Source organism: Coregonus lavaretus, assembly GCF_964263955.1.
Source record: "Coregonus lavaretus genome assembly, chromosome: 33".
NCBI classification, from domain to species: domain Eukaryota; kingdom Metazoa; phylum Chordata; class Actinopteri; order Salmoniformes; family Salmonidae; genus Coregonus; species Coregonus lavaretus.
This window is the reverse complement of record NC_140020.1, coordinates 6221820-6246603: the sequence shown is the minus strand read 5'-3', so window position 1 is coordinate 6246603 and position 24784 is coordinate 6221820. Positions and strand designations below refer to the sequence as shown.

The following is a 24784-nucleotide window of genomic DNA, read 5'->3' as shown; positions in this document are numbered from 1 at the left end:
ACTCGTAGTGGCCTGTTGGTGTATTGAATGCGGTTTTCCATTCATCTCCCTCCCGGATCCGCACTAGGTGGTAAGCGTTTCTGAGATCCAACTTGGTAAAAACAGTGGCTCCCTGGAGCAACTCAAAAGCAGAGGTGAGCAGAGGCAGAGGGTAACGGTTTTTCACTGTGATGTCGTTGAGTCCCCTGTAGTCGATGCAGGGGCGAAGAGATCCGTCCTTCTTCCCCACAAAGAAGAAGCCAGCACCAGCAGGAGATGAAGATGAACGGATTAATCCTGTGGACAGAGAGCCATTGATGTAGTCCTCCATGGACTTTCTTTCAGGAGCAGACAACGAATAAAGACGACCCTTTGGAGGAGCTGTTCCAGGGAGGAGGTCGATGGCACAGTCGTACGGTCGGTGAGGGGGCAGAGATGTGGCTCTTGCTTTGTTAAACACCTCTCTGAGACCATGGTAGCATTCTGGGACATTGGAGAGGTCAGGAGCGGAGTTAGTAGGTACTGGCCGAGGGGGTAGTGCGGCAGCAAGCAGGCAGGTTCGGTGGCAGTCCTCTCCCCACTCCCTGATCACCCCGGTCACCCAGTCGAGCTGAGGATTGTGCCGGCGGAGCCATGGGTAACCCAGGATGAGGGGTTGGCCTGGAGAGGGGAGCAGGTGAAACTGGATAGTTTCTTGATGGTTTCCGGACAGACCCATCGAGACCGGGGCCGTGACATGAGTGACCGATCCGAGTAAGTGTCCGTCCAGTGCCCGGGCAGGAATAGGAGGTGTCAAACGGAGGTTCTCCAGTCCCAGTTGGCGTGCCAGCTTGATGTCCATTATGTTGGCTTCGGCGCCAGAATCCACCAGAGCAGCCAGGGTGTGAGTTGAGTCAGAGAGGCGGAGGTGAACTTGCAGCAGGGGTTTGCGGTCGGAGGACTGGATGGTCATTGAACTCAACCGGACTCCCCCTATGCCCGGTGAGCTTCGGCCCTTTAAAGGGCAGGTTACCACACGATGTCCATCACCTCCACAATAGAGGCAGAGGTTTGAGGTGAAGCGGCGCTGGCGCTCTGCAGGAGTGAGGGAGGCTCGCCCAATCTCCATAGGCTCAGACTGATCAAGCTGACCTGGGTGAGTGGCAGTAGATGACAGGAGCCCAGTCGGATCTCTCCGAATGCCGGTAGTAGGTGGACCTTGGCGCCCCCTCTCACGACGACGGGTCTGTATCCTTCTGTCGATCCTGACAGTCAGTGCGATGGCTTCATCAAGAGTGGAAGGCAGTTCATGGGAGACCAACTCGTCCTTGATATAGTCAGCCAAACTATGGAAGAACGCGTCCACCAACGATGGTGTGTTCCAAGAACTTCGTCTAGCCAGGGTTCGGAAGTCGATGGAATGGTCTGCGACTGTACGTCTGCCTTGTCGAATACTGAACAGTTCACGAGACGCCTCTGCGGTGGGTGAATCCAGGTCAAACACCTTCAGCATCTCCTCAGCAAACAGGTCGAAGGTTGCACATGCGGGGGTTTGACGTTCGAACTCTGCTGTTCCCCAGAGTCGAGCTCGGCCCGTCAGGTGAGTGATGGCATACCCAACTTTAGCCCCCTCCGTGGCGAAGGTCCTTGGCTGCAAGGAGAACTGAAGTCGGCAGCTAGTCAGGAAGGGCCGGACCTGGGTTGAATCGCCGTTGAACCGCTCGGGGTTTCCAATCTTGGGTTCCGGAGCAGCGGCTGCAATGACCGGGGCAGGTAACTCGGGGGCTGGGCTGGTGGGCAGACTGGCTGGGGTAAGGTTGGTGAGGAGTTGAATGATCATGGCGAGTTGTTGTTGCTGCTGCTGGAACTGCTGCTCATGCTCATCGGTTTCCATGTCGGGGAAAGTGTGCGCTGAGTCCATAATGGTCAGATCGTACTGTCACGGTTCAGACAGACGACCAGAGGACCACAATTGCGTCACACCAGAAAGTTTATTAAACTTAAGGGAAAAGGGAAGTAGGGAGTGAATGAAGGCTCCAGGGGTAACAGGGGTCCCGTCCAATGCGCTGGGTCTGTGCCCCCCCCAGTGGCAGCGATGCGTCCTATGAAGCCGGTGGTGGGTGGTCCAGAAGTCCTGGGGGGGGGAGACACAGACACAACAGGGCGGAATGAAACCAGGCAGCAGTACAGTTCAAGGGAAATCCAAAATACGTAGTAGCAAGGCAGAAGGCTGGTCAGAGTTACCGGGATTGAAGAGTAGTCAGGAGTCGTAATGGCAGAAGCAGGTCTGGATCTCCTGAGGCAGAAGAGTATCCAAAAAACAGGCAGGTCCGGGGTCACAAAACAAGGGTGAGCCAGAAGCGCGAGCAAACAGGTTCCGGGTGTGAGCTTTGCAGACGATCTGACACCGGAGAGCTGAAAGACAGGGCCTTAAATACTGGGAGAGGTAGTGGGTAATGCAGCGCAGCTGGCAGAGTAATTAGAGCAGAGCAGAGCAGGGACAGGTGGAGCTAGTTAGGCTGAGTAGAGAGAGTGGTGAGCAGAGTGGAAGAAAATAAAGGTGGTAACCCGGTGGAGTGAGAGGCCCATGACACAAATAGGTTAAGCGCTTGATACGTTAGCCTGTTTGTCTGTCCCGTCAATAAATGATCAAATCTATACAGAAACAGAGTGCTCCCTTTTCTTTATAGTCACCCGTTGACGTGTCCTGGGGTAAGGAACGGCCCTCAGTTGAGCACCTAATTCCTTTTTTGTTCAAGCTGGTCTGGAGGGTGTTTGGGTACACTTTCATTCCATATATGAATAGGCACTGTAGTCATGGTGATACTGACTTTTCTTAGTTGTTTTTTACGTTCTTGTTCTCAGGTGCCCAAAGAGGTATGATGGCCAGGTGAAGGAGGACCTTGGTGTGATGATGTCAGAGCTGATGTCAGTAGTCACCTGACTGTGATCAAAGTGCTACTTATGTGTGTCAGTCTGCCTCTGCTTCAGAACATAAAACTAGGTGTACCTCTGTCTTAACTTGAAGCTGTGTCTTGGTGTTACTAGTGTTCAACATGCCACCTTAGCTATAAAATAGCCTACACACAACACACCAAAAATACACAAGAGATGTTCAGATAACAATACATATTATTTTAGCAGAACTGCGTCAAATAAATATGTGAAATACTTGAAAATATTCTACCCAGGTCTGCCTTAGACATTTGTTTTATTCTATTATACTGATTCAGTGATTTAAAAAATATATTTTTTATAGTATGATAAGTCAGATTCCTTTTTATAGTATGATAAGTCAGATCCCTTTTTATAGTATGATAAGTCAGATTCATTTTTATAGTATGATAAGTCAGATCCCTTTTTATATTATGATAAGTCAGATTCCTTTTTATAGTATGATTCAGTCAGTGCCAGTGCATCACCCCTCTGTCCCCCCTCTCTTTCTATCCCTCTATCCCCCTCTCTCGCTACAGATGGTTGGGAGCCAGCAGCACCTGCAGAAAGACTTCTTCCTTTACAATGCCTCCAAGGCCAAATGCAAGTCCTACATCAACCTGCGTGAGGTGAGCGAGCGATTCTGCCTGCCCCCTGGGGAGTACGTGATCATCCCTTCGACCTTTGAACCCCACGAGGAGGGAGAGTTCATCCTCAGAGTCTTCTCCGAGAAGAACAGCACCTCAGAGTGAGTGACTGGGAGGGGAGGGAGAGAGGGGCTGCTATGGTGGAGGGGTTAGGGAGTTTGTGTGTGTGTGTGTGTGTGTTTGTGTGAATGAATTTGTTTCTGTGGGTGGCCATTTGTGTGTCTGTGTGTGTGTGTGTGTGTCTGAATGTGAGAGTCTGCATGTGGGGGCATGTGTGGGTGGCATGCCAGAGTAGCATTAAAGATTAAGCCTCCATGCCAGTCAAGAGTGGCATGCCACCCACCCAAGAGTGGCAGTAAAAGTTAAGCCTCCATGCCAGTCAAGAGTGGCATGCCACCCACCCAAGAGTGGCAGTATATATTAAGCTTCCATGCCTTCGATCTTCTGCCATGGTGATGAGTAACGTCTGTCTGTTCTCTCTCAGGGAAACCGAAAACACAATTAGGTCAGACCAAATAGAGGTTAGTAAATGGACCCGCGTCTCTCTCTCCTCTCTCTCTGACCTGCCACTGGCATTAAACAAGCATGTGTGTCCATGTATGCTGATGATTCAACCATATACGCATCAGCAACCACAGCTAATTAAGTCACTGAAACCCTTAACAAAGAGTTGCAGTCTCCTTTGGAATGGGTGGCCAGTAATAAACTGGTCCTGAACATCTCTAAAACTAAGAGCATTGTATTTGGTACAAATCATTCCCTACGTTCTAGACCTCAGTTGAATCTGGTAATGAATGGTGTGGCTGTTGAACAAGTTGAGGAGACTAAATTACTTGGTGCTTTTTGACACCACACTCCACAAAACAAGTCCTGCAGGCTCTAGTTTGATCTTATCTTGATTATTGTCCAGTCATATGGTCAAGTACTGCAAAGAAGGACCTAGTTAAGCTGCAGCTGGCCCAGAACAGAGCGGCACGTCTTGCTCTTCATTGTAATCACAGGGCTAATACTAATACTATGCATGTGAGTCTTTCTGGGCTAAGAGTTGAGAAAAAACTGAATGTGTCACTTCTTGTTTTTATAAGAAACATCAATGTGTTGGAATTCCCTAAATGTTTGCATAGTCAACTTACACACAGCACTGACACACACTTACCCCACCAGACATGCCACCAGGGGTCTTTTCACAGTCCCCAGGTCCAGAACAAATTCAGGGAAATGTACAGTATTATACAGAGCCATGAGTGCATGGAACTCCCTTCCGTCTTATATAGCCCAAGTGAACAGCAAACCTGGTTTAAAAAAACAAATAAAGCAACACCTCATGGCACAACGCCTCTCCCCCATGTGACCTACTTGTTGTGTGTATATACTGACATGTATGTGTAACTGATAGATGCACACACAAACTACATGTTCATGTTTTTTAATGTATTTAAATTGTAAATGTCTGTAATGTCTTTTTTGTTTACAGTACCAGTCAAAAGTTTGGACACACCTACTCATTCAAGGGTTTTTCTTGATTTTTACTATTTTCTACATTTTAGAATAATAGTGAAGACATCAAAATGAAATAACACATATGGAATCATGTGGTAACCAAAAAAGTGTTAAACAAATTCTTCAAAGTAGCCACCCTTTGCCTTGATGACAGCTTTGCACACTCTTGTCATTCTCTCAACCAGCTTACATTTTACATTTTAGTCATTTAGCAGACGCTCTTATCCAGAGCGACTTACAGTTAGTGAGTGCATAAATGTTCATACTGCCCCCCCGTGGGAAACGAACCCACAACCCTGGCATTGCAAGCGCCATGCTCTACCAACTGAGCTACAGGGGACATCACCTGGAATGCTTTTCCAACAGTCTTGAAGGAGTTCCCACATATGCTGAGCACTTGTTGGCTGCTTTTCCTTCACTCTGCGGTCCAACTCATCCCAAAACATCTCAATTGGGTTGAGGTCAGGTGATTGTGGAGGCCACGTCATCTGATGCAGCACTCCATCACTCTCCTTCTTGGTCAAATAGCCCTTTTACAGCCTGGAGGTGTGTTGGGTCATTGTCCTGTTGAAAAACAAATTATAGTCCCACTAAGCGCAAACCAGATGGGATGGCTTATCGCTGCAGAATGCTGTGGTAGTCATGCTGGTTAAGGGTGCCTTGAATTCTAAATAAATCACAGACAGTGTCACCAGCAAAGCACCCCCACACCATCACACCTCCTCCTCCATGCTTCACAGTGGGAACCACACATGTGGAGATCATCCGTTCACCTACTCTGCGTCTCACAAAGACTCGGCAGTTAGAACCATAAATCTCAAATTTGGACTCATCAGACCAATGGACAGATTTATACCGGTCTAATGTCCATTGCTCGTTTTTCTTGGCTCAAGAAAGTCTCTTCTTCTTATTGATGTCCTTTAGTAGTGGTTTCTTTGCAGCAATTCGACCATGAAGGCCTGATTCACGCAGTCTCCTCTGAACAGTTGATGTTGAGATGTGTCTGTTACTTGAACTCTGTGAAGCATTTATTTGGGCTGCAATCTGAGGTGCAGTTAACTCTAATGAACTCTGGGTCTTCCTTTCCTGTGGCGGTCCTCATGAGAACCAGTTTCATCATAGCGCTTGATGGTTTTTGCGACTGCACTTGAAGAAACTTTCAAAGTTCTTGAAGTTTTCCAAATTGACTGACCTTCATGTCTTAAAGTAATGATGGACTGTCATTTCTCTTTGCTTATTTCAGCTGTTCTTGCCATAATATGGACTTGGTCTTTTACCAAATAGAGCTATCTTCTGTATACCCACCCTACCTTGTCACAACACAACTGATTGGCTCAAACGCATTAAGAAGGAAATAAATTCCACAAATTAACTTTTAACAAGGCACACCTGATAATTTAAATGCATTCCAGGTGACTACCTCATGAAGCTGGCTGAGAGAACGCCAAGAGTGTGCAAAGCTGTCATCAAGGCAATGGGTGGCTACTTTGAAGAATCTCATCTCAAATACATTTTGATTTGTTTAACACTTTTTTGGTTACTACATAATTCCATATGTGTTATTTCATAGTTTTGATGTCTTCACTATTATTCTACAATGTAGAAAATAGTAAAAAATAAAGAAAAACCCTGGAATGAGTAGGTGTGTCCAAACTTTTGACTGGCACTGTATGTCGGACCCCAGTAAGACTAGCTGTCGCCATTGGCGTCGGCTAATGGGGATCCTAATAAATAAAATAAAATAAAAATCAACCTGTTGTCCATATGCACCTGTTCATGTCTGTATGTCTGCGTCTTTGTCCTCCACCTACCAAAAATACATCACTCAAACTTGAATGAAAAATATAGTCCCACCACTGACAATCTCTGTCTGTGTCTCTCGCTCTCTTTGTCTGTCTGTCTGTCTCTCTGTCTGTCTCAATCTGTCTGTCTCTGTGTCTGTCTCTCTCTCCCTATCTCCCCCTCTCTCTTTGTCACTATTACGGAACAGGGTTTGATTGTTCATTGTTCATTTCAATGTTAACTTCTCCATTTCATTTCTATGTTTATTTTCCATTTCTGCCTCACGCCGACAGCAAGGCAAAAACAGGACAAAGAAAGGAAAGGTACTGTGTGTGCATGCATCATCATAGTCTCTTTGGTTTTAACCAAATTATGACCGAGACATTGAATATAGGATGTTTTTCACGACATCCTCTTTCACTTCTCGCTAGATTAAATAAATTACCATTGCAACCAGTGTCATTTCACATGTAGACTTGAAGCCAATTGAATATTAGCCTGGTGGTCCCTGATCTGTTCGGGCTGTGAAGCCCAACTCCTACGGCCGTTACTATACCAAACATAGGAGTTGGAGATACAGCACAAACAGATAGGGATCCAGGGTAATGGAATGTTGGTCTACGTCCAATGAGCTTACTGTCATTTTCTTCTTCTATTCTGTCTTTCACCTCTAACCCCTGTGTGTCACACGTCCCAATCCACCTTCTCCCCTTACCTCTGGTCACCCCTAACCCCCCCCACTGTCCACCCCCACCCCACCACTACAACCCCCCCACCGTCCACCCCACCACTACCACCCCCACCCCACCACCTTCCACCCCACCACTACCACCATCCACCCCACCAAAACCGTCCACCCCACCACTACCACCCCCACCCCCCCACTCCACCACCGTCCACCCCACCACTACCACCCCACCACTGTCCACCCCACGACTACCACCCCCACTCCATCACCGTCCACTCCACCACTACCACCCCTACTCCACCACCGTCCACCCCACCACTACCACCCCTACTCCACCACCGTCCACCCCAACACTACCACCCCACCACCGTCCACCCCACCACTACCACCCCCACTCCACCACCGTCCACCCCACCACTACCACCCCACCACTGTCCACCCCACAACTACTACCCCCACTCCACCACCATCCACCCCACCACTACCACCCCCACCCCACTACCGTCCACCCCACCACTACCACCCCCACTCCACCACCGTCCACCCCACCACTACCACCCCCACTCCACCACCGTCCACCCCACCACTACCACCCCCACTCCACCCCACCACTACCACCCCCAGCCCATCGTGTTTGTATCAGACAGAGCGAAGGCCAACAAGGAGATTGAGCAAGATGACATCGAGGTTGAGAAGGAGCAGAAAGAGAAAGTCAAGGTTGTTCAAAGGGGAGGGGTGTTCTCCTTTAAGAGAGGAGGGGGGCAGAGTGGAGGGGTGTTCTCCTTTAAGAGAGTAGGGGGGCAGAGGGGAGGGGTGTTCTCCTTTAAGGGAGGAGGGGGGCAGAGGGGAGGGGTGTTCTCCTTTAAGGGAGGAGGGGGGCAGAGGGGAGGGGTGTTCTCCATTAAGAGAGGAGGGGGGCAGAGGGGAGGGGTGTTCTCCTTTAAGAGAGGAGGGGTGTTCTCCTTTAAGAGAGGAGGGGGGCAGAGGGGAGGGGTGTTCTCCTCTAAGAGAGGAGGGGGGCAGAGGGGAGGGGTGTTCTCCTTTGAGAGAGGAGGGGGGCAGAGGGGAGGGGTGTTCTCCTTTGAGAGAGGAGGGGGGCAGAGGGGAGGGGTGTTCTCCTTTGAGAGAGGAGGGGGGCAGAGGGGAGGGGTGATTGTGGTGAAACCTATTGTGATGGCATGTGTTTGTCAAGGTGGCCAAGACAGGGAGGGGATTGGGGGATAAGTGTTTAAATTGGGCGGAATTTAGCAAAAATAATAAGAGTCTGGTAGCAGCAGTTGTGATGTGTGTGTAGCATGAATGTATATGTGTGTAGGTGTGTGTAGGTGTGTGTGCACGCACCCAAACCATGCCAGTCAAGTTGCACTTGACACAATTCCACCTGTAGGCATTTTACACCATGATGCGTTCTCCAATGTAACTATTAGCATAGTGTAACCTCTGACCTAACAAAATACGGGGTCAGTCATAGGACTGAAACCCAATCTACCCCAGCCCACAAAACATCTCCTGTCCTATCCTGACCAGGGAGAGACCACCAGACACCCTCACGGATCCACAATCAGCTCTAGAAGGTCAACCAATCTCCAGTAACAATGCACTTGTTCTCAGAACTGTGTATTTACATACTCATATTTGCTGTTGTTTGGTTACCATGGTTCCTCCTCCTCTGGTCGAAAGGGGTAATGAATAAACAAATGATAGACATTTAGGGCAGATTTGACTTTTGCCATTTGTCTACTGATGTCCACAATGCAATCAAAATTAGCATGGCTTTGTGTAGTGCATGTTGGGATATAACACTTTTGAAACCAGCCTGAAACCTGATAACATCATGCCTTCACTTCCATCGATCTTTCTAAAAGTTTATTTCTTTCACTTTCCCAATCAGCCAAAACCACAGCAACCGGATGAGGAGAGCGGAGAACACAAAATGTTCAGGGCCATTTACCAGCAGATTGCTGGGGAGGTGAGTGCTGGTGTGACTGGGAAAAGTGGGAGCATTGGTCAGGGTAATTGAATGTAAGTAAACCCAATGAGCATGTTGTTCATACGAATCTAATCCTCTCAGATCTTCACAAGTGCATAGGGGGTTAGAGGTAGAGGTTTGATATGGGATTGGGCCGATAAGGATAGGGTATTCTGAGAGGTCTACATGCACACAGCTCAAAGGAGATATGTCCCCTCTCTAGGACATGCAGATCTGTGCCAACGAGCTCAAGGTGGTCATGAAAAGGGTACTGGAAAAACGTGAGTGCTGTCATGATCCCTCATTTTTAATGCCGGACCCTTCCTCTTCCCTTGTGCCCACTATGTCCACCATTGGAAGATGCTGAGGGGAGGACGGCTCATAAAAATGGCTGGAACGGAGCAAATGGAATGGCATTAAAGAAATGGAAATGGAAATATATACAATTCTATGAAATGCAGTTCTTCACACCAGAGGAGGCTGGTGGGAGGACCTATGGGAGGACAGGCTTATTGTAATGGCTGGAATGGCATTAATGGAACGGTATCATACATATCAAACATGGAAACTACATAACTGGACTCCGTTCCATTAATTCCATTCCAGCCATTACAATGAGCCCGTCCCCCTATAGCTCCTCCCACCAGCCTCCACTGCTTCACACGGAAACGCCCAAGAGAGAAATATTGCCTGTGTTTCTACCCTAACTACTTCTCAGACGGACGGCACAGGAAAACTGAACCTGCAGGAGTTCAAACACCTGTGGAGTAAGATCAAAGCGTGGCAGGTAGGATCTTCCTGTCCATAACTCTCCAGAGCCTGATGGTTTAGGGGCAAATCCTAACTTCCATTTAAGTCGAATTTACTCTTAGTCTCCCGTTGCCATCACTGCTAAGTGAAATTTGGACTTAAGTGGAAGTTAGGATGAAGGCGCCTTCTGTATGGGGGAGTTTTGTTAAGAGCCCCGACGCTCAAACTGAAAATTAACATGCATCGCTTGCATTAAGGTTTTGGAAGCATAAGGACCTCATCAATAATTTTCAAAAAATAAAAGGTTAAATTGATACACACCTTGATAGGGTTAGTGTTCCCACGTGGCCATAACTCCATGTTACAGCACTTGTTTACAGAAAACAGATGGAAGACAAGAGGTGACCACCTGTGCTAATTAGCTATCTAGCATGCTCCGGACACCTGTGAGTAAGCGTAACTCGGGAAGAGTAGTGGAAGTGTAATTTTCGTCAGATGGAGGCACCCATAGCTGTATGGATCTGTAACTGCATCTTTTTTATTTGAAGGATTCTTTCTTGCTGATGAAAGATAAAGGCTGTTTGTATTGAAAGCCGTAACACAAGCAATGATTATTTACGTTTGTAAACGTTAAAACACAGCGTGGGGATTTTAGTTCACGAGGTAATCGTGGGCGAAGGTAATGGCTGAAAACTGTAGGAAGAAAGCAGAATGCCGCTTAGAGTTTGAGAGCAATAGATTCGCCCAACAGCGATCATCAGCAGATAATACACATTTTCAGCACAATATTCAAACAGTCATTCATTGAGATTGACCATCATGTGTTCACTGTGTGCAGCTGATCTTCAAGAAGTATGACAAGGACAAATCCAGCACCATCAGCAGCTTTGAGATGAGGAACGCAGTCAATGACGCAGGTGAGCTCCATGGACAAACTTGTTCAGCCCTTGCAGGGCCACGTTCAGTTGCCAAACGTTTTCTAACGTTACAGATAGAAATATCATGATTCGAGCCGACGTGATTCATTATTCTACATGTCAGAGGCATGTTTGTTCTACATATTTCTATCTGAACGTTTCAAAACGTTTCATCCTGCTGAACGTGCCTCCAGGTGAATGGACTTAGAAGTCTTCCCTGAGAGCCATGAGTTGACTAGACTCTTTTTTTTTCTTGGCGCAGTACTAGTGTAAAAAGGGTATTATGGACCTCCTATAAAATGGTCCACGCACACAAACAGTCAGGAGGTTGAAAAGATTTGACATGGGCCCTCAAATCCTCTAAAAGTTCTACAGCTGCACAATTGAAAGCATCTTGACTGGCTATATCACTGCTTGGTATGGCAACTGTACCGCCCTTGATCACATGGCGCTACAGAGGATGGTGCAGACAGTCCAGTGCATCACTGGGGCCGAGCTCCCTGCCATCCAGGTCCTCTATACCAGGCAGTGTGAAAGGAAGGCCCGGAAAATTGTTAAAGACTCCAGCCACCCAAGCCATAGACTGTTCTCTCTGCTTCCGCACGGCAAGCAGTACTGGTGATTCAAGTCTGACACCAACAGGCTCCTGAACAGCTTCTATTCCCAAGCAATAAGACTGCTAAATATTGCAAAAATTCTAGCAAAATGTATAGCGCATAGAATTAAAAAGGTATTGTCGAATATTATTGATTCTAATCAGACAGGTTTTTTACATGGAAGATACATTGGAGATAATATAAGGCAAGTATTGGAAACAATAGAACACTATGGAAAATCTGGGAAACCAGGCCTGCTATTCATAGCAGACTTCGAAAAGGCATTTGATAAAGTACGACTGGGGTTTATAGATAAATGCCTGAAGCATTTCAATTTTGGAGAATCTCTTATAAAATGGGTCAAAATCATGTATAGTAACCCTAGGTGTAAAATAGTAAATAATGGCTATTTCTCAGAAAGTTTTAAACTGTCAAGAGGAGTGAAACAAGGTTGTCCACTATCGGCATATCTATAATATCAGAGGATTAGAAATCCAGGGCTTAAAAACAAAGGTGTCATTGTACACTGATGATTCATGTTTTCTTTTAAATCCACAACTAGAATCCCTCCACAGCCTCATAGAGGATCTAGATACATTTTCTAACCTCTCTGGATTACAACCGAATTATGACAAATATACAATACTACGTATTGGATCACAAAAAAATAAAAATGTTACATTACCATGTAGTTTACCAATAAAATTGTCTGATGGTGATGTGGATATACTCGGAATACATATCCCAAAGGAAATAAATGATCTCACTTCAATACATTTTAATAGAAAGTTAGCAAAAATAGATAAGATCTTGCTACCATGGAAAGGTAAATACCTGTCAATTTGTGGAAAAATCACCCTGATTAACTCTTTAGTATTATCCCAGTTTACCTATTTGCTTATGGTCTTGCCTACGCCTAGCGAACAGTTTTTTAAATTATATGAGAAAAAAAGATTCCATTTTATTTGGAACGGCAAGCCAGACAAAATTAAACGAGCCTATTTATATAATGAATATGAATTCGGAGGACAGAAATGATTAAATATTAAAGCATTAGACCTATCACTAAAAGCTTCAGTCATACAAAAGTTATACTTAAATCCGAACTGGTTCTCAAGCAAATTAGTAAGATTGTCTCACCCAATGTTCAAGAATGGCCTTTTTCCCTTTATTCAGATTACAACCACTCACTTTCAGTTATTTGAAAAGGAAATCATCTCCCAAATATCACTATTTCTAAAACAAGCCATAGAATGTTGGTTTCAATTTAATCCTCCAGAAACGACAGAACAAATAATGCAACAAATATTGTGGTTAAATTCAAATATACTAATTGACAAAAAAACTTTTATTTTTTGACAAAATGTTTAAAAAAGGTATAATCTTCGTAAATGATATCATCGGTAGGACTGGTGGAGTTATGTTGCACATGCAGCTAACAACAACATATGGAAATGTCTGCTCTACCCAAAATTACAACCAAATAATTGCAGCCTTACCGCAAAAATGGAAGAGGAAAGTGGAAGGGGGAGAAAGTAAGGAACTTGTCTGTCGGCCTTGCATTAAAGAACATAATTGGTTAAGGAAAACTGTGATAAATAAAAAAGTATATCAGTTTCATTTAAGGACCAAAGGATTGACAGCCGTCCCATATAGCTAAATACTGCTAAATGGCTAATAAAATGGCTACACGAACAATCTGCATTGACCCTTCTATTTGATGTCACTTTACCCCTATACATACACTATAAATACAAAAGTATGTGGACACCCCTTCAAATGGATTCGGCTATTTCAGCCACACCTGTTGCTGACAGGTGTATAAAATCGAGCTTTACTGTATCTTGGGCAGGAAGTCTTGATAAAACCATCCATATACAAAATAATACTTCAGACACATCAGATGATACAGTGTCCCGTCAAGCTGAATAGGCACCTTCTAAACTAAACAATCCCAGAGCCCCTCTCCTGTAATCTCGTCATTTTTTCCTGCTGCATTGACATATGTTCGGTACCTGTGACATCAACTAGCCAAAATATAAAACCTGTTGTTTAACAAATCTGTTAGGACCTTCAAAAAGTTGTTGCTGGCTTATCAGCTCAATATTCGGTACTAAAAACATTTACTTGGATCTACTTCAAATCTGGACACAGTTCCACGTAATGGAAACAGATCATTGTTTTAGATGACATGACCTTCTTACTTAAATCACCGGTGCTACCCAAACTATAGAATTGAGTAATAATAATTGGAAATGGTCAAAAAAGTATCTTATTCAATTATTCATACCTCTGTCCCAAATGTCCCACTGTGTCCCTTACAGCCTGTTTGAGTTCAGTGAGAACTACTTATTTTCCACAGGAAGCTTATCTTTAACCCAAACAACAGATGGCGGCCTCTAATTTAATATCAGTCCCAATGCTCAATCCCTCTGTTCATCATGTGACCTTGTATTGAAACATTTACTTCTTCAAATTACTAAGACACTAATATTGCCATTCACTTTGTAACTTTCACTAGTCTCCATAACCAGGACTCCCTTCCCAATAGGAAGACCTTCTCAATCACTACTGCTAATACACACGGATCACTCTAAAACACTGTTCTGCTTTCACCCCAATTGTAAGGTTCTGCTTTCACCCCTATTGTAAGGTTTAAAACAAAACAAACATGATAACTTTCTCCGTATTGGAAGGCATTGTTTTCATTTTAGTCTACCCTAACAATGTTACTCTTATAGAAATCCTATATGGATGGTGTTAAGAGATAGATGGGAGGTATTGAATAGAGTTGAAGGATGGGACTAATAACAAATAACAACAAATAATAACAAAGTTAGCTAATAATAGAGCATACTGTGTCCATAATAAGTATATAGGTTGTATGTTGGGAGCTTTTGGGAAAGAGCACAGTTAGAAAGATATGGCATATAGAAGCAAACCGGATGGACATCATGAAAATGATCGGAGAGGTTGAGAGTAGAAGAAGTTCAGGAGCAAAACAAACAAAAACAAAAAAACACCAAAAAAACAAAAATATATATATATAATTGTAAAATTAACTGTGTCCATAAGGTGTAGATAGTAAGTATAGACCGGAAGTAGAGGCCTGGGCATTGTTGTTCACTAATTTACTCCAAGTAGGGAAAGGATGGCGGGGTTGAAAAGTAATAAAGGGGAGTATATATATAAAAAAACATGGGGGATTGGAAGTGATGCAGACAATTACATTGATAGACGATACAATCTATCTGCAATATTAAGCTGATCCATCCCCACAAAAAAACAATGTTACTCTTTAATATTTACTACCAATTTCTGTTGGATATTCACTTTCTGCTTCACACTTATTAAATGTCTTATTTTGAGATTAACATGTAATGCGCCGAATTTATAAAATGCATCGGCTAATTCAGAAGGGAAGAGATCAAATTTCTGGGATCAACTTTCACTATAACTGGGCTGGCACTGTATCAGTCTCCTATAGATGGCGTGCTCTGTCCATAATAAGTCTCTACCAAGCAAGTTAAACTCTAGTAACCCATTATACATTGATACGTTGTTACTTCATCAAATCTCTAGTAACCCATTATACTCTTCGTGTTACTATCTCTAGTAACAGCATATTCGGGAATAGTACTTTCTCCTTTCATATCTCCACATACATAATAACTAAACTCAGCAAAAAAAGAAATGTCCCTTTTTCAGGACCGTGTCTTTCAAAGATAATTTGTAAAAATGCAAATAACTTCAGATCTTCATTGTAAATTATAAAAAAAAAAAAAATTATGCACTCTAACTGTAAGTTGCTCTGGATAAGAGCGTCTGCTAAATGACTAAAATGTAAAATGCAAAGGGTTTAAACACTGTTTCCCATGCTTGTTCAATTAACCATAAACAATTAATGAACATGCACCTGTGGAACGGTCGTTAAGACACTAACAGCTTACAGATGGTAGGCAATTAAGGTCACAGTTATGAAAACTTAGGGCACTAAAGAGGCCTTTCTACTGACTCTGAAAAACACCAAAAAAAAGATGCCCAGGGTCCCTGCTCATCTGCGTGAATGTGCCTTAGGCATGCTGCAAGGAGGCGTGAGGACTGCAGATGTGGCCAGGGCAATAAATTGCAATGTCCGTACTGTGAGACGCCTAAGACAGCGCTACAGGGAGACAGGACGGACAGCTGATCGTTCTCGCAGTGGCAGACCACGTGTAACAACACCTGCACAGGATCGGTACATCCGAACATCACACCTGTGGGACAGGTACAGGATGGCAACAACTGCCCAAGTTACACCAGGAACGCACAATCCCTCCATCAGTGCTCAGACTGTCCGCAATAGGCTGAGAGAGACTGGACTGATGGCTTGTAGCCCTGTTGTAAGGCAGGTCCTCACCAGACATCACTGGCAACAATGTCGCCTATGGGCACAATAAATGCAGTTGACAGTGAGAGGACGTTTCTTTTTTTTTGCTGAGTTTATATACCATCAAACTCCACTGATGAGACGTGTTATCCTCGCTATCTCTAATGAGTCATGTTACCCTCCTGCGACATGTTATCCTCGTTACTAATAAGACATGTTACCCTCCTGAGACATGTTATCCTCGTTACTAATGAGACGTGTTATCATGTGATCCTCTAATGAGACATGTTATCCTCTGAGACATGTTACCCTCGATTGGGATCCTGAGACATGTTATCCTCTACCTGTAGATCCGACTGGCAGTGGTGGACAGAGCCGTAGATTACATTATAGATTAAAAAAACTCAGCTCACACAGAATTGTTTGGGGTGTTCATTCACCTCTTTCACACCGGAGCTAGTCCCCTGACAGCTCTCACTCACTCAGTACTTAATAGCAAAATTTCAAACCTCTTATTATCCAAATTTCAATCAGCTTATTATCCACATTTCAATTATCTTGTTATACAAATGTCAATCAGCGTAATATCCACATTTCAATCAGATTAACACGTCCTTTCCACACTCACACAACTTTCACATCCACATTCACTTAGTACTATTCCCAAACACACTCGGAAATCTCCCTTATTACCCCATGTGCATCTTCAACGATTCTCTTGTTATTACTTCCTTTGCACCATATGTATCTTCAACAAGTTCTCTTGCCGCTACATCCTATACATATATAATAACACCACGTGCTATTAGTAGTGGCTGCAGACCACGTAGACACTACCTAGAGACAGCTGTCAGCGGGGCTTTCCATGGTACCGTTACTCGCCCTCGCTCTAGTCTTCTCACCATAAGACTAGTGAATAGCTTTCTCATAAGACTATGGGTACTTTTTTTTTATTGTTCAGTTTTATTATTTATTTTTATACAGATTCATTTAAATTGACTTTAAATTGAACTGGGTGAAAGTGTTGTGGTCAGATGAGACCAAAATGGAGCTCTTTGGCATCAACTCAACTCGCCGTGTTTGGAGGAGGAGGAATGCTGCCTATGACCCCAAGAACACATTTACATTACATTTTACATTTTAGTCATTTAGCAGACGCTCTTATCCAGAGCGACTTACAGTTAGTGAATACATATTTTTTTTTATACTGGCCCCCCGTGGGAACACCATCCCCACCGTCAAACATGGAGGTGGAAACATTATGCTTTGGGGGTGTTTTTCTGCTAAGGGGACACGACAACTTCACCGCATCAAAGGGACGATGGACGGGGCCATGTACCGTCAAATCTTGGGTGAGAACCTCCTTCCCTCAGCCAGGGCATTGAAAATGGGCCAACTACAAGAAACGTCTGACCTCTGTGATTGCCAACAAGTACTAAGTCATGTTTTGCATAGGGGTCAAATACTTATTTCCCTCATTAAAATGCAAATCAATTTATAACATTTTTGACATGCGTTTTTCTGGATTTTGTTGTTGTTATTCTGTCTCTCACTGTTCAAATAAACCTACCATTAAAATGATAGACTGATCATTTCTTTGTCAGTGGGCAAACGTACAAAATCAGCAGGGGATCAAATACTTTTTTCCCTCACTGTAAGTGAAGTAAAAAATACAAATAATTAAATAAAATAACAGTAGGGAGGCTATTTACAGGGGGTACCGGTACAGAGTCAATGTGGGGGCACAGGTTAGTCGAAGTAATTGAGTTAATATGTACATGTGGGTAGAGTTAGTGACTATGCATAGATAATAAACAGAGAGTAGCAGCAGCGTAAAAGGGGGGGTGGGGTGGGGGGACAATGCAAATAGTCTGGGTAGCCATGATTAGCTGTTCAGGAGTCTTATGGCTTGGGGGTAGAAGCTGTTAAGAAGCCTTTTGGACCTAGACTTGGCGCTCCGGTACCGCTTGCCGTGCGGTAGCAGAGAGAACAGTCTATGACTAGGGTGGCTGGAGTCTTTGACTATTTTTAGAGCCTTCCTCTGACACCGCCTGGTATAGAGGTCCTGGATGGCAGGAAGCTTGGCCCCAGTGATGTACTGGGCCATACGCACTGCCCTCTGTAGTGCCTTGCGGTCGGAGGCCGAGCAGTTGCCATACCAGGCAGTGATGCAACCAGTCACGATGCTCTCGATGGTGCAGCTGTATAACTTTTTGAGGATCTGAGGGGGAATAGGCTTTGTCGTGCCCTCTTCACGACTGTCTTGGTGTGTTTGGACCATGATAGTTTGTTGGTGATGTGGACACCAAGGAACATGAAGCTCTCAACCTGTTCCACTACAGCCCCGTCGATGAGAATGGGGGCGTGCCCAGTCCTCTTTTTTTTCCTGTAGTCCACAATCATCTCCTTTGTCTTGATCACGTTGAGGGAGAGGTTGTTATCCTGGCACCACACGGCCAGGTCTCTGACCTCCTCCCTATAGGCTGTCTCATCGTTGTCGGTGATCAGGCCTACCACTGTTGTGTCGTCTGCAAACTTAATGATGGTGTTGGAGTCGTGCCTGGCTATGCAGTCATGGGTGAACAGGGAGTACAGTAGGGGACTGAGCACGCACCCCTGAGGGGCCTCCGTGTTTAGGATCAGCCTGGCAGATGTTGTTACCTACCCTTACCACCTGGGGGCGGCCCGTCAGGAAGTCCAGGATCCAGTTGCAGAGGGAGGTGTTTAGTCCCAGGGTCCTTAGCTTAGTGATGAGCTTTGTGGGCACTATGGTGTTGAACGCTGAGCTGTAGTCAATGAATAGCATTCTCACGTAGGTGTTCCTCTTGTCCAGGTGGGAAAGGGCAGTGTGGAGTGCAATAGAGATTGCATCATCTGTGGATCTGTTGGGGCGGTATGCAAATTCAGTGGGTCTGGAATAATGGTGTTGATGTGAGCCATGATCAGCCTTTCAAAGCACTTCAAGTCTACAGACGTGAGTGCTACGGGTCGGTACTCATTTAGGCAGGTTATCTTAGTGTTCTTGGGCACAGGGTCTATGATGGTCTGCTTGAAACATGTTGGTATTTCAGACTCAGTCAGAGACATGTTGAAAATGTCAGTGAAGACACTTGCCAGTTGGTCAGCGCATGCTCGGAGTACGCGTCCTGGTAATCCGTCTGGTTCTGCGGCCTTGTGAATGTTGACCTGCTTAAAAGTCCCGTTAGTTCTCTTATATACTGCTTACAGAGAAGTTGTATTTGCATGGTTCATAGGGTTGGTTCCTGCATGTGTCTGGCTCCGTCTCCTATCTTAACTTATAGAACATATTCTGGGCGTTCTGCCAGATGGTTTTAAGGAGGGGGTCATGTCACCCCCCCCTCATATCTTTACCAAGCACAGGCAGGAACCAAGGATTATTTACGACACAAAATACAAAATTAACTTTTTCAAGGCTGTCTCTTCACACGAGAACATTTTCCATCACAGTTGTTCTTGACTTTTGTATTTTTTTTTGTACTACATACAGTATATTGATTATTGCATTGTTGGGAAAGAGCATGCAAGGCATTTTACTGTACTTTGCACATGAAAAAAAATCATTAAAATATCTTCCACTGTCGTTACAGCAAATCCTTCATCTTTGTATCCATTCCACTTTTTTTTCCCCTCCATCCCACTTAGGGTTCCGTCTAAACAACCAGCTGTATGACATCATCACCATGCGCTACGCTGACGAGCACCTCAACATCGACTTTGACAGCTTCATCTGCTGCTTCGTCAGGCTAGAGGGCATGTTCAGTAAGTACACACTGGTTTGATTAATGTAAATTCCACCAGAAACATCAACACACATTCATGTCTCATTGAATAAGAGTCAGAGAAAACAGAGAAAGATAGGTGGAGGTCACGTGTAGCTCAGTTGGTAGAGCATGGAGCTTGCAACGCCAGGGTTGTGGGTTCGATTCCCACGGGGGGGCCAGTATGAAAATATATGCACTCACTAACTGTAAGTTGCTCTGGATAAGAGTATCTGCTAAAATGACAAAAATGTGAATGTCACAGGAGGTTGGTGGCACCTTAATTGGGGAGGACGGACTCGTGGTAAGGGCTGGAGCGCTATTGGTGGAATGGTATCAAACACATGGTTTCCATGTGTTTATGCCATTCCATTTGCTCCATTCCGGCCATTATTATGATCCGTCCTCCCCTCAGCAGCCTCCACTGGTAGAGGTACTGTTTGATCTGTAAGGGGTCTCTTCGCAGGGACGTTCCATGCCTTTGACAGAGACGGAGACGGTATAATCAAGCTCAACGTCCTCGAGGTAAGCCCAGTAGGCCACTGTGCTACAAAGGTCACATCACGTCCCTACAAAGGGGAATTCACTCCATTAACTCGTCCTCTTCTGTTTCTTTCATCTCCTGTCCTCTCGTTACAGTGGCTCCAGTTGACCATGTATGCTTAGATCACCCAGCCATCAGATGCATTCTGCTCTCGTCTACCCACAGCCATGCTTCTACCAACATCGCCTTCCTCTACCTCAGCCAATTCCCCATGTTCTCTCTCTGACAAGACGACATTGCCATTACTCTCATTCTAGCATAGAATACAAATTATATGCAATGGTGATCTTTTCTGCAGTCATTCTGCAGAGACGATATATCTCACAACGCTGAGAGAAGTGTGTGATGTCTCAAGAAACTACATTAATACGATATAGCAGTCTTCTAAGACGCACAGCTTGGCTGGAGAAAAAGACCACCTGGAATGTGAACTTTGACTGGTGAGAGGTAGCACCTTGGCAGCACCAGCAGACAGGACAGCACTGAGGGACTTGAATGGGGAACCCTTGCTCCAGTACATTTGGCTAGTGCTTTAACCACAAGCCTTCAAGTGTTATTGCCTGTCCTTAAAGGGGAAGGTTTTAGAACGCCAGCTCACTGTAACTGTAAATAACATGTTTAGTATTGTATTGAATACATATCGTTGCTTAGCTTTACTTCCTTAAGTGTTTCCATTCCCCTTTGTCATTGGTGGAAACTACATTACAAAATCAAAGTGTTTCTGTAAGTCTCTGTGATAATATAATGTGGATACTCAGGTCTCGAGAGACAGTGATGATGCCGTTGGATTGTTTCAGAAGCATTTTTTATTTAAATTCATTCAAATCAAACTTGTACGAATGTGTCCCAGTATGGGATAAGCGTTGTCGAGTCGTCAACGCTAAACCAAATCTCTGGATGTGAGCCCAGGTTGAATTGTGTAATGAATGTTTTTGGATTCCAAACAAATAAATATGATGTAAATTAAGCATTGCCACAATTACCCAATAACTCATCTACCCAATAAGGCGGATTGGTTTTCTCCAACAGAACTGAACAACGGTTAGCTGGTCTATCATGAACAGGGCTCTAGACTAACATGTTCTACTGGTGCCACTCATTTTTTCAGTTGGTGGCACCAGCTCATGATTTGGTGGTACCAAAAAAAAGTATTCTTGCAGCGTCACACAATAGAATAGATTTTAGTAATCTTATAAAATCATTATTAAGTCATTCACAATGCTTTATTAAGAATGGTGTTTAAAATATTTTGATAAGCAACCTAATCCAGCAATTGTCATGTATTTTGGGTTGACAATTAGGATTTTTTCATTATACTTTACTGTCAAAATAGGGCTCCCAAATGTTGATTTTTTTTTTGTTCAATAGAGATGAATTTGCCTTAATCTTTATGTGCATTGAGATTATATATAGACCTAATTCAATTAGCGCTAACTCACCACCTGAGGAAGTGGAAACACAAAACACATTAGCTAGATTGCTAATTCTAAATATAACACCTACTGCTAGTAGCTAGGCATGGCTAACAGTAAATGTAATGTCCTAAGGATTTTTGCAATGGGGCCCAGTGCTCTTGCGATGGATAGGCGAGTGCCGCTTGCACAGTGTAAATGGCCAGCTAGAACAGAAACCTGCATAGTGAGCCTATATGCTTTTGAACAGTTGTATGAGTGATGGACTATTCACAATGCCCATCTCTTAAATGATAAAACATTTATTAAAAACGAACTAGTGAAAAAGACAGCCTACGTCACATTTGTGTCCATTTCCCCACTGTGTATCACAGTTGTTGATGACCAAAACTCCATATCAGTCTGGTTGGTTCTGAATAACTAAGTTCATATAACCCTCAAACTCTGGACCTCAAAGCCAGTTCCACTGTGTTTTTTCATTGTTCCCCTCCAATCAGGGACCGATTTAGACCTGGGACATCAGGTGGATGCAATTAATTGTCAGGTAGAACAGAAAACCAGCAGGCTCCAGACCTCATAGGGTAAGAGTTGAATACCCCATCACATAGCAATTCAATCAAATATTCAGAACTCCACCGTAGCGCATTTCAAGCTGCCACATGGCATATATACTATGTATTTATTTCACACCTTAAAGAAATGGGTGGTCCTTTCTAGGCTTTTAAAAAGGTCCAATATGCAGAAATCACTCCGCCATTTAATGGTTGCAAAATAATTTTAATAGTCGGCCTAATTACAGTTTGTGACAAAACAAGCAATTTTGTGTAGAGAATCATTGTACGATCTAAAACACTGAAATATCCTTTCAATATTGTACATTCAGATGTTTGAAGCTGGTGTAAAACAGAAAGTAAAAGACAAAAACTAAACTTAAGAACGGGAAGCATAGAAATAGTGCACATAGAACAGATCTAGTGCTTCTTAGACTTGCTTTCAATGAGAATGACAGATCGATAACTCACATTTCTTTGTGAATTTGGTTGGGCCGTCCCCCCCTGTTGCAGCTTACTAGTGAGCCCCTTCCATATAGACTGGAAAATGACATCTAAACAGACATGTGTGTGTTAGGAGTTGGTCACTCACATTACAGCAAATACAAAACCCTTCAAAAACCATTGTGCACATCATCCTTAAGTCTGTGCTTCTACAGTAAGCATTGGTCTCGTTGTCTTTCCACAAAGAGCACTGAAATGGGAAAAAATTGTCCTTCCCAACAGAACCAAATAAAATCTTCAGAATTTATAAAATGTGTTCCTTCTGTTGCTGTACCTGAGTGCACACGCTCAGCATATGAGGTACATACAGGTAACTACCAAAATAAAGGAAACACCCAACATAAAGTGTCTTAATAAGGCCACCAGAACAGCTTCAATGGACCTTGGCATAGATTCTACAAGTATCTGGAACTCTATTGGAGGGATGCTCCATTCTTCTACGAGAAATTCCACCATTTTGGTGTTTTGTTGATGGTGGTGGAAAATGCTGTCTCAGGCGCCGCTCCAGAATCTCCCATAAGTGTTCAATTGGGCTGAGATCTGGTGACTGAGAAACTTTAAACCCCCTATGCTCCTTTGATACTCCTCTTTCAGTCACCGAGATCTCTTCTAGCCATGGTAGCCCAAATAATGGGCAACTGGTCATTTTTATACATGGCCCTAAGCATGATGGGATGTTAACTGCTTAATTTACTCAAGAACTACACCTGTGTGGAAGCACCTGCTTTCAATATACATTGTATCCCTCATTTACTCAAGTGTTTCCTTTATTTTGGCAGTTACCTGTACATACGCCATAGATGTGTGAATGTATGAAATAGACCGTCCTTGGGCGCAATTACACAAGACTGTCCATAGTGTGTGTATAGTACGTAGTTATGTTTGACCAGCCCATGTGAACACATCAGTTACAGTGTGGTTATGCAATGATCATCTATATGCTGTGTGTGTGTGTCTGTGTGTGTGTGTGTGTGTGTGTGTGTGTGTGTGTGTATAGAGGCAAGTCCAGTATGGGCTATTTAGCCAGTGTTCCAATACAATTGCTGAAGTTAAGCCATAGCCTTGAAGAATGGTGTATGCCTGGGTTCCCCAACTGGCGGCCGCAGGTGATTTTATTTAGCCCCCCAAGTTATCTTATAAAAAAAAAAAAAAATGGAAACAAGGTTTGAAATGATTATGTTTTAGTCAAATATATTTGTTTGGGCTTCTTGCGGTCAATTTGCAGTCAACAAATTATTCGTAATTATGTTAATCCACTCAAGAAAATAAAATAATGCCGCGGCTTAATCTAGTTGATGATCCCTGGTGTAAGCCAAGGTCCATGTAAAACATGTCACACAACCTTTAGGAGTCGTACTTGTGTCCTCTTACCATAAAGGGAAGAGCAGGGGGTTAAAGGATGAACAAAGCGAGAAATTACTCTAAACAATAAAACAGTTCAGTTTATGACATTTCTATCCGCATCCTTCCTCAACGTTTGCCTACTGAATGGGGCCCGAACTCAAACTATCCAAGGGCCACTTCCCAGCTGAAGAATGAATGCCAGAATTCAACCCTAGCTCCATGTATGGAGCCATTGATTCTAATGGTGAGAGACCACAAAGTCAAAACTCAGCACCGCACATCCGCAGGAGTAAGCGCTGGAGAAACAGCATGTATTCTCTACTGTCATGTCTTCAGCTTGCTGTCCATCTCTACGTGTGTCTGCATGTGGCTAGGCAGGTCCTGTAGAGACACGGGGGAGACCAGATACTGAGACATTAACATTAATCCCCTCTCTTCCTAATATACAAACAACTCTCAAATTCTGCATTTCTGACAAGATAATAATCTATAATATAATATTAATCCATCTGTAATTCAGGTTAGCCAAGCAGCTACTAT

General features: G+C 44.0%; 2 protein-coding genes across 2 annotated transcripts in view; one reads left to right on the top strand and one right to left on the bottom strand.

Moving 5' to 3' along the window:
• Positions 1–22167, top strand: part of LOC311108730 (calpain-3-like) — a gene marked incomplete at its 5' end in the record, with an annotated part of 33730 nt that extends 11563 nt beyond the window's left edge. Inside the window, 12 exons of the mRNA XM_084151465.1 lie at positions 2824–2835; positions 3432–3640; positions 4024–4060; positions 7115–7144; positions 8134–8226; positions 9401–9478; positions 9702–9759; positions 10126–10265; positions 11067–11145; positions 19774–19890; positions 20356–20414; positions 20529–22167. Of these exons, the coding sequence (XP_084007591.1) occupies positions 2824–2835; positions 3432–3640; positions 4024–4060; positions 7115–7144; positions 8134–8226; positions 9401–9478; positions 9702–9759; positions 10126–10265; positions 11067–11145; positions 19774–19890; positions 20356–20414; positions 20529–20555 (939 nt within the window). The 3' untranslated portion in view covers positions 20556–22167. The remainder of the gene's footprint in view (positions 1–2823; positions 2836–3431; positions 3641–4023; positions 4061–7114; positions 7145–8133; positions 8227–9400; positions 9479–9701; positions 9760–10125; positions 10266–11066; positions 11146–19773; positions 19891–20355; positions 20415–20528) is intronic.
• Positions 22168–22604: 437 nt separating this feature from the next.
• The window catches only part of LOC311108685 (zinc finger protein 106-like), a 36225-nt gene continuing 34045 nt past the window's right edge, over positions 22605–24784 (bottom strand). The window contains exon 20 of the mRNA XM_084151396.1: positions 22605–24625. Within this exon, the coding sequence (XP_084007522.1) occupies positions 24569–24625 (57 nt within the window). The 3' untranslated portion in view covers positions 22605–24568. The remainder of the gene's footprint in view (positions 24626–24784) is intronic.